We start from the raw sequence: 10,054 nt of genomic DNA, 5'->3' as shown, positions 1-10,054 counted from the left end.
TGAAAGCTTAAGTCCCTTGAATGGTGAGGATGAGGTCCGACCTGGTGTTTGGAGGGGCTTTGGGACCGGGCTATCCCCACCCTGCTCCCTTTATCATGTTTCGGCTTCATCTTGGATGTTTCCTGAGTTCCTGAATCTGCCATTCTGCACAGCTGTGGGGGATGCAGGTGTAGTTCACATGCAGACCTCTGGTCTATCTGGATCCTTGAGGCCCCCCTCAGATGTGCGGTGCCCTGCTGGGTGAGACTTCTCTAGGGCCGGGCCTCTTCTCCTTCCTCCTGTGACACACACCCCAGGAGCAAGCATCTGGCCCTGGGGTCTCCCACGTCCTGAGTCCTCTCATCTGTGAACTAGCCTTTGTTTAAAAAAAAAAAAACAAAAACCTTCCTATACCTACTAAGAAAATACAAGAGATGTTTTAGAAAAGCCGTAACAAAAAAAAGAAAAGTGAGAGAGAAAAACAAGTCTGTTGACTTGGTGTCCAACAGGCATTAGTGAACCTACCAGGTGATGAGCCCCGTCTGGGCCCTGGGGTCAGAGGGGCTTTAGGAACATTCCCAGGTCCCGTAGAACGTCCAGCTTTGACAAAGACAGTGTGAAGAGACCATCTCAGGATGAGGTCATTGCTGTGGACTGATGGCTGTCCTTGGTTTTCTGGGAATCTAACACGTTCAGATCTGTTGCTGCCACCCCCTCCCCCCCGCCCCCAGCTTTGTAAGGTGGGAAGACGTTGGGCAGACTCATTTCCTCAGTATAAATGTGAACGTGTGGCCACTCTGTAGTCCAGATGGGAAGGAAAGCAGGAAGCCATGCACATGGGGAGTATGTTTGCTCCGTGGACTGCATGATCCTGAGCGCTTTGCTCTGCGTTTATACCACTGCACAGGAGTTGGGTTTGCTAAAAAGCAGGGCAGAAGTTCCTGGGTGACCGCAGCCCTTAGTGAAGTGGGAGGTGCTCTCGCGGAGGACCGATGCTACCCATCATGGTCACTCCTGACCGCTGCAGAAAACACTTTCTTGAAGGAAGGGCTCTGCCTGGGATCTGTTGTAAGAAACTAGAGGTTCAGCTTGTATCAGAGGGCTGTTCTCACAGGGCAGAAGGATGAAGGTTTTCAGATTGGCAATAAGTTACCTTTCTGTGCAGGAATCTCGATTATAAAGGTATTTGTTATTTCAAACAAGTCACAAAACCCAAAAGAGCTAGCATAAGACTGGACAACTCTGAACCTCTTGTACTGGCCTCTGGCTCTCACCTGAGCCTATAACCGTTTTGTGCCATGGGCTTCTTTGACAGTCTTTTGACAGTCCACGGATGCCTTCTCAGAATTAATGTGTTTTAATTTATGAAACATGTATTTGAGATGACAAAGAAAAACAGTTATAGTTATCAATATTTTAAGACAAATTTGTAATGTCATAATACTGTGCTTGATTCATTCATTAAATAATCTATAGTGGCAGGCTTAGTAATGACTGTAATTTCCAAGTAGTAGTGGGTGCAAATGACAGTTTAAGATATGTGTGACAGTGGCAATGTCATTTGAAAATACCTGTGGCGGCTGCTTCTCTTTTTGAGAGCAAGAGCATGCGTGCATGCGTGCGAACCAGGGTCGGGTGAGAGAGAGAATCCCAAGCAGGCTCCGTGCTGTCAGCCCAGAGCCCAATGCGGGACTCAGTCTCACAAACTGGGAGATCATGACCTGAGCCAAGATCAAGAGTTGGACGCTTACCCGACGGAGCCACCCAGGAACCCAGAAAATATCTGTGACTTCTATTCGGGCAAAGTCCCAGGGACAGATAAGGCTATGGTGGCTTGTTGCTTAGTTTCATAATGTAAAGAGATGCTATATTTCAGGTACAAATTGGTAAAAAAAAAAAAAAAAAAAAGAAAAAGAAAAAAAAAGAAAGAGAGGAAGAAAGAAAGAAAAAAAATCAGTTCTATCCAACCAGAGAAAGCTTCACTACCACAGACTTTGTCTGAGGTGTCCCCCTGCATTATGAGTCCTTAGAAATTATTCTTCTTTTTCTTTCGCCGGCTCTATCCTGCCTCCCAGCTGTGAACCCACCCTCCCCACCCCTGTCCAGAACATACGGGAACAATGGTTAGTGATGTGACAAGCTATTTAGCAACTTGGAGAGAGAAAATTACTAAGTGAAAGATTCAGTTGAAGAGACATTTCTGCCGATATTCCTAAAGCTAAGAATCCGTTTTCCCCATACATGCAGTCTACAGCTGTGTTTTTACCCCCTCCTTCACTCACGTGCCTCTCTCCTGAGCCTCCTTATTTCCCTCCAGCCGCACAGAGGGGTGCCGGCAGCATTCCAGGGCCACTGACCACAGGCATCGAATATGGGGTACTGACTCCTCTCCAAAGATGCCCTCCAATTACTTTCGGTCCCTTTAAGGAGGTGAAGGAGGAGGAAGAATTTGGAGGGTGAGAAATTAATTTCTAAATTCCCTTTTATAATACTGCACCCACTCCATTTTCCATCTTCGTCAAGATGGGCCTTGAATGTGGCCCGAGATGGTTGTTGGAAGTGTTGTCAGGCTTTGGAAATACTCCTGTGAAAACCATCGACTCCAAAGGTCATGAGCTCTGGAGTTGGGGCTCTCCAGAGCCAGCCTCTGTCACTGAGCTTGCGCTGGAGAGCAGTGGATGCCGAGCTGCTGGAAGACCAGGACTACGCCTGCACTTGAACCCCCTGGGAGCTGTTAGCTATTTCTCATTTAAGCAGTTGTTCCCAGAGCATTACCACGAATTGAATGTTTTTCTACTCTGATTACAGATGTTCAACTTTTTTTTTTAAATGCTTGAATAAAGTGAAATGTTTTCATGTAAAACGCTTTGGCGGGGGAATGCTGAAACCAGATCTGTTTGAGACTGTGACACCGAATACCTCAGTGCTTCACCTAAATATAGTCTACTTTTAATTATCTACACTCGTGTGTAAGGGCAGTTGTGTGGAGAGTCCAGAAGTCATGGGGCTCACGGAATGAGTGATGCTCCAAGCATACTGCAGTTTGAAGGCTTGACTCATAAGGCGTATTGTCTGGTTGCACTCTCCTGGTCCTTCTGTTCAGGATTTTCCCCTGTTGTACCTAGAAGACGGTTCTCCCTCACCTCCTGCCCTCCAGCCTCCAATCCCAAGCCCCTAACTAGGTCTATAAGCCAGTCAGCACTGAGCTGCCCTTTGTCTGTAAAATCACCACATTTTGTCACGCACATGGAGAAACTATAATTGCTGTTTTGTGGTGTTCTGACTTCTTTTCCAGTGGTCACCCGTGTGGCCTTGGGCAACTTACTTAACTTCTCTGCGCTTCAGTTTCCTTATCAATAAAAGGGAGATAATACTAGTACTTAGCTCCTAGGGTTGTTTTGAAGGTTACTATTTACGGGCACTCAAAACAGTGCCTGGCATATAGTAAGTGTATTAAGTGTTTGCTGCTGTTAGTGTTTTCACAGAATGAAAAGAAATAAACATGTTACAGTTCCTTAATTTTTTCAGCAAATATCTCTCAAGCACTGACAATTGCACAGAGCCATAAATAAGAACCTAAAAGGAGAAGACCTAGGGGCGACCAGGTGGCTCAGTTGGTTGAGCATCTGATTTCGGCTCCGATCATAATCCTAGGGTTCATGAGTTCGAGCCGTGTGTTGGGCTCTCTGCTGTCAGCCAGAACCTGGTTGGAATCCTCTCTTTCCCTGTCTTTTTACCCCTGCCTGTCTTGCACATGCACTCTCTATCCCAAAATAAACATTAAAAAAGAGAGAGAGATGATCTAAAGCTGGGAGGGGCAAACATAACCCTGTTTATCTAGATGTTTTGGGGGTTTTTTTCATTTTCAAGCTCTGCGAGCGTCCGTGGCCAGGAACGTGTCAGTGTCAGAAGGAAAGGAGCTGGACCTGACTTGCAACATCACCACAGACCGCACAGATGACGTCCGGCCCGAGGTGACGTGGCATTTCAGCAGGACGCCTGACAGCGCCGTGCCTGGCTCCCTCGTGTTGGCACGGCTGGACCGGGATTCCCTCGTGCACAGCTCTCCTCACGTGGCCTTGAGTCACGCGGACGCACGCTCCTACCATTTACTGGTTCGAGACGTTAGCAAAGAAAACTCCGGCTACTATTTCTGCCACGTGGCGCTCTGGGCACCCGGACACAACAGGACCTGGCACAAGGTGGCAGAGGCCAGGTCTGCCCCAGCCAGTGTGGATGTGACCTGGCTAGGTGAGTGGTTGGGAGCATGGGGTGGCCTTGGCCTTGGAGGCTCCCTCCCTCCCCTGGGATATGGGGGCTGGGTTAGGGCACTGTGCCTTTTGCATCATCTTGGCATTCTTTCCATCCAGAGGAGCTCACTTGGATAGATCCCAAGGTGGGGGTGAGGGGGTAAAGCAGGCTGAAATAGAATCTGGCAGATAAGGCAAATGTTTAGATGAAGTGGCCTCCGTTGTCTCAATACCCTCATTTGAGAGGATATAGTTTCCTTTTGTCGTCAAGATTTGCAGGGCCGGCCCTGTCAAAGCGCTGTTTGAAATGGATCTTGAAGTGGATCTTTGCTGGAGTGAGAACACTGCCTTTTCCCTTTCCTTTCCCTATAGTCTGAGGTGCTCTCTGGTGGGAGCTGGTGCTTTCCCGAATCCCAGAGCAGAAAGAATTCCTTTGGTTAATGGAATGCACTTTTTTTTTTCTTCTGAATGCCCTGGAAGCCCAAAATGATGTTATTTGCAGACACCAGTGCAGTGGAAGGGCCTTCCTGCTCCCCGGGCTCTTCTAGTGGGTTCTCTCCCCCGACCGTGAGTCCCCAGGGTCCTCAGCCTTTGGCCACCATGACCCTCATTGTTTAACAACTCGGCATGTATGTGAAATTGTCGTGCCCTCTTCTTTATTTCTGCTCTCATTTTCCCCGGCCCTTATTTTCCTACATGCTTCCCCCGCCCCTCACCCCGCTGCCGCCAACCCCAGGACTGACTTGCCTCATTGTTGTTACTCTCTTGTAATTAAGTATAGGGATGCTTCAGCAGGGTGGGGGGTGAGTGGGGGTGGGGGTGCCCCACTCCACAGGTGGGGACGGGCCCACCCGTCAGACTCTTATGTTTTGAGCTTGAGCTCTCTGCTGGCCCCTGGCTGTTCTGAGCCCTGATGCAGGCTTCGGGCATCGCCCCAATTGTCAGGAGGTCAACCAGGTCTGTAAAGGCCTGGAAATCATTTTCTCCATTGTCTGCTGCTAAGCACCTCCTGCCGTGATCCTCCATCACACACTTAGCTCTTCCACGGCTCCATGTAAACAAATCTCCCAGGTCAGTGGCACATTCACTGTCCATTTCTTCCTAACTCATTTGACAGAGAGGGGGAATCACTCGGCACATGGGGACAAAGTGGCGGGGGCCGGGGGCAGGGAGAGGACGAGGAATCAGAGAGTGCGCAGAAGGTATAGCTGATTCAGAGTGAGGCCGGGCAGGGTGCTCATCATCCCCGGTAGCAAAGCGATTCTTTGATATCTGCACGGGCAAAAGGAGCAGGGTTTCTCTGGCGAGCTTTTCCTGCAGCCGTCTGAAGTCTCACTATGAAATACTGAACTGCAACAATGTTGGCCCGGCTAGAACTCTCCTTAGCAACCTTCAAAATAAAACAGATGTTGTCAGCACCAAAAGAGTTTTCATCTCTGGAGCTGAATTTGTCTCTCAGCTCTGATCCTTGGTGCATTGTGTGGTGCTGTCAAATCCCAGCACTGAGTCCCGGTACCCCCCACCCCTCCAACTTAGAATCACAGCTCTGGTGGGTTTTTTGTTTTTGTTTTTTTATTTTAGAAAGCACCGCCTGCAATCCAGAGTGAGGGCCTCTTTCAAGTGCTGCCGCACTGATCCCGGCATCGCCCGCAGGAGACGCAGGGACTGTCAGAAAGTGGGAGGGTTGCTCTGGGAAGGAATGGGCTCCTTTTAAGTGGAAAGGATTTGTCGGTGGCTGTGTCCTCCAGAGAGTGAGAAGAAACAGAGGGTCTGAATGGTGGGAAAAGGCTCCATTATTATCCCAAGGGCCCGGCTGTTTGATTTCCCCACAGGGCGTGAGCGCCGCCGTCAGGAGCATCATCAGCGTGTCTCACCCTGACCGATAGAAGGTTCGCAGAACCCACACTTTGCATGGTGCTCTGCACGTGGTGGGCACTCGGGAAACACTGGCTGAATGGATGGATGAACATGGATAGTGTTAAAGTGTATGCATAGGGAAATAAGAGTTGCAAAAAAGCAATCATATCCAGCTTGTATAAGGCTAACTTTCGGGGGGTGTAAGAAGTAGAAAACCAGCCTGTGTTCTCTCTCACCCTCTTAAACCCCCTCCTCCTCCCCTGTGACTCACTGCGTTACAGCTGCTGGGAAGCTTATCAGGAGTGAGTCGGGCACAAGTACAGTGGCAGATCCTTCTCCAGGACCTCCTATTTGGAATCTGCCCAGAGACGGAAGGGCCCAGCCTGACACTATGGGATTATCTCTAGATACACAACATGTATGTGCATGCATGTGGGTACCTTACCACATGCCCCTGGGGGTCTGTTGGAGGTGACTGAGAGGTGGCCAAGAAAAATAGGAAGACAGGCAACCTGCCACGGACTCTGTCTATGTAGGTCATCTTACGTTATGGGACTGGAATGTTGTCACAAAAGGGTTCTTGTGAAAGTTGGTTCCCTATGCAGGTGTTACACAGAACTTTGTTTTGCTACTTGACAGGTTAAAAATAGTAATTACTGTTTATCAAACACTTATGTACTCCAGGCACTGGGCTAAGGGTTTTATGTGCACTTAATGTTTGATCCTCACAATAACCTTGTGAGTGTGGTACTACCCCTGTTCCCATCTGAAAACCACTGATTTTTATTTTGGTTCTGATTTTGAGGGTCAGGATTTAGGGAAGGACTCTGCAGGGTTTATTTCTTTCTGATTTTTTTTTTTAACATTTATTCATTTTTGAGAGACTGGGACAGAGTGGGAGTGGGAGAGGGGCAGAGAGCAAGAGGGAGACACAGAATCTGAAGCAGGCTCCAGGCACCGAGCTGTCAGCACAGAGCCCGATGCAGGGCTTGAACTCGTGAACTGCGAGATCATGACCTGAGCTGAAGTTGGACACTTAACTGACTGAGCCCCTCAGGCACTCCCTTCTCCTCTCTCTCCAACTATTGCTGTCTTATGTGGAAACATTCTGGACTTTGGGAATCAGCCCTACTCCTGAAACTCTGGAGCATGAAGTCTTAAAAGCTGGGCCATTCTTGCCTGGGGCTGTGCACTGAGCAGAGAGGAGGGAGTTGAGGCTGCCTAGGGTCTCCTCGTCTCTTACGTTCCCTTGTGTTAACCAGACAGACTCCGGGGCAGCGATGTGCGTGGGTCTGGTGAGTCCAGGAGCACGTGCAGCGCCAGGAGGGCTGTGATGGTTTTGCAGAGGGTAAGAAAAAGTCTCTTTTACTTAGGATTGATGTCCTACTTTTGAAGGAGGAAAAAAAAAAAGATTTAAGTTGGCTTGCAAAATGAAACCCGATTTAACGCGTAGACATAAAAATAAAATCAAGATCAAAAGGGGTAAGAAACAAATCAAAGAATAGATATCACAAGGTGGTTGGTTTCCATTAGTGAGCTGCACTTGAGCGCTGAATTTGCTTCTGAAATTTTGAAGCGTTGGGGCGAAAGGAAATGCGATGGTACAGTTCACCTCTGATGAGGGAAAACAGAGAGAGCCAAACTTTCTGTTGGCACTGCATTTATCATGTGCTTTTTTATGTAAGGGCACTGGAGGACATAATGGACAGTGCTTTCAACTGTTCCTTTATGAAAGGCCCTGAGTGATTGTTTAAATGGACGTTTCTCATATCCACTCTATAAAAGCCGAGGGCGTAAATCTTGAGTGTGTGTGAAGGAGTTTCTGTAAGAAGCTGTTACTATGGAGGACAAATGTCGCTTTGTGTTGACCCAGTTTAGGATATGGCTAAAACTAGAGAAATCTGGAGGAATGGCGAGTTAATCTGCATAGTCCACCATCCCTCTCCGCAATCAGATGTCTGAAATGAGCCTTTGGCACAAGTTGGATCCTAATCAGTTTATGGTTGAGCTCTCTGCCCAAAGTACCAGACTTCTGTGGCGTTAATTGGAGGGCGTTCCGTGGGTTTCAGCTACAAGGACGGAAGGAGGCAGAGCTAAGCTGGGCTTTTCAGTCTCAGGAACCTGATTTGCATTCTTCCCCACCAGAGGACTGTCCCCTCTTCCAGCCGCGTGCTGGCGAGGAAGGTAATTATTTTCCTTTAAAGGGAGCTGCTAATCTGCTAAGTACTTGGTCGAGACTTCAGAACTCCGTGCCATCCACGGGAGATAAGATGCAGATCTGCAGAGCATGATGGGCAGCCTTTATCAGCTCTCTGTCCGGGGTTATCTCTGAAGGCCGAGTAGCATGTGGGCCAGTGCTGGAGAGCGGAAATGTGCGCCACCGCTTTCTAGGCATGTTATCTTGGATGTGTTGCTGGAGGTTTTTAGGCTTTGGTTTTCTAGGTTTCGTGGAATGCCGCGTGTGCAGTGCTTAGCAGAGTGCCTGGCACTCAAGTCCTCTCTACCTTCTATGGCCATAATGAGGATTTATTGGTGTTTGGGGAGGTGAGGGTCATTATATATCATGGTCTTCTGCATCAAGTTCTTAACCAAGTAACCCTGTCTCAGGGCATGGAGAGACAAGGGATGTGTGTCCCAGAGGCAGCTGATCCCGGGGAGAAGGGGTTGAGCTGACCACGTCAGCCCCTTTCCTGCCCCTGCTCCCAAACCTGGCAGTTCACTCTTCCTTCTCTGGCATCAGTGATGATGAAGAAAGAGAAAACCTGCATGAGGTCGTCCAAATGTTGCTACTTTGTTCTCTGAAATGGCTAACACTTGAAAACAACCTCATGCTGATGGTTCTGCTAAGGTGGGGTAAAGGGTCTCCCCCAAACAACAGGTTTTTATAGACCATTTCAACCTTGGAGAATCTATAAGTGTCATGCAGATGGTAAGAGTGGCGACTGACAGTCGACCTGCCCTCTGCCCGCATGCGACTGCCCTGCTTAAGGGGCTAGAACTGGCATTGGCAGATCGGAGAGCACGGCTTCTCCTGTCCCCTCTAACTTGGGCATGCGGTCTGCCCGTCTGACCAGCTCCCCTGAGTTCATGAGGCTTCGAAGCAGGTGCCACGCACTTCGGGATCCATGCCTTGGCTGTGGTCAGCACTCTCATCTTCTGGGACGTGGCCGTGTTCTGAGAGAATATTAACCACCGGGTGTGTATGGAGCTTGCGCCCTTTGGTCCTGCTGGGAGCCAGGCCATGACTCTGCTCGCACACGCGGCGCGGGGCGCGAGGCTTCCCACGGAACACCTCTGGGCTTTGGGTTTTATTTTGTGGGGTTTTTTTTCCCATTTAGGAAACATACGTGGAAATAGTACCTATCTTTGTAAGGTTAAGATTAACAAAAATGTGAGGAAAAGTGTATAGCTGCTATGGTTGTTGTTGTAAAACAAGTATAATAACACCGTCGCTATGTAATTACTGTTGGAGGAAAAGGGGCCAATCTGTGTGAAAATGTCCAGTGCACGCCCTACACACAGTGGGCGCAAATTACCTGCTGTAATAAATTAGCTGAGATTTCTGACAGCTTCTCGTTGGTTTTGAAGGCTCTAACAAGGGAGTCCAATGACGTACATTGAAAAAAACCAAGTCTTTCTTTGGGCAGAGGCTGGGCAGTATATTGGAGACCAGCTTCGGGGAGGGGGTGTGTGTGTACATGAGCAGACAGCGTCCTGGAGCCAGATTAGGGAGCGGATCCTTGCTTCTAAGAGCAGAAGCGATGATGTCATGCTCAGGCTGGCCTCTGTATTCTGTGAAAGGACTTACAGAGTGTGGGAGTTGTTTGTTAATTTTTTTAACTTTTTGGAATATCAATGTAAAAAAATACACAGAAGCAGAAAGAGCATCAGCCTCAGTCATCACCGGTGTCTTGCTGATTGTATTTCATCTCTCTTCACTCCTGCAGACAGACAGACACACACACACA

General features: G+C 48.7%; 1 protein-coding gene across 1 annotated transcript in view; it reads left to right on the top strand.

Moving 5' to 3' along the window:
- PTGFRN (prostaglandin F2 receptor inhibitor) overlaps window positions 1-10,054 on the top strand; it is a 33,125-nt gene that overhangs the window by 3,115 nt on the left and 19,956 nt on the right. The window contains exon 4 of the mRNA XM_029945785.1: window positions 3,850-4,230. Within this exon, the coding sequence (XP_029801645.1) occupies window positions 3,850-4,230 (381 nt within the window). The remainder of the gene's footprint in view (window positions 1-3,849; window positions 4,231-10,054) is intronic.

This window comes from Suricata suricatta, chromosome 8 (assembly GCF_006229205.1).
Source record: "Suricata suricatta isolate VVHF042 chromosome 8, meerkat_22Aug2017_6uvM2_HiC, whole genome shotgun sequence".
Taxonomy (NCBI): domain Eukaryota; kingdom Metazoa; phylum Chordata; class Mammalia; order Carnivora; family Herpestidae; genus Suricata; species Suricata suricatta.
The sequence above is the reverse complement of the archived record's forward strand: the minus strand, read 5'-3'. Positions and strand labels throughout refer to the sequence as shown.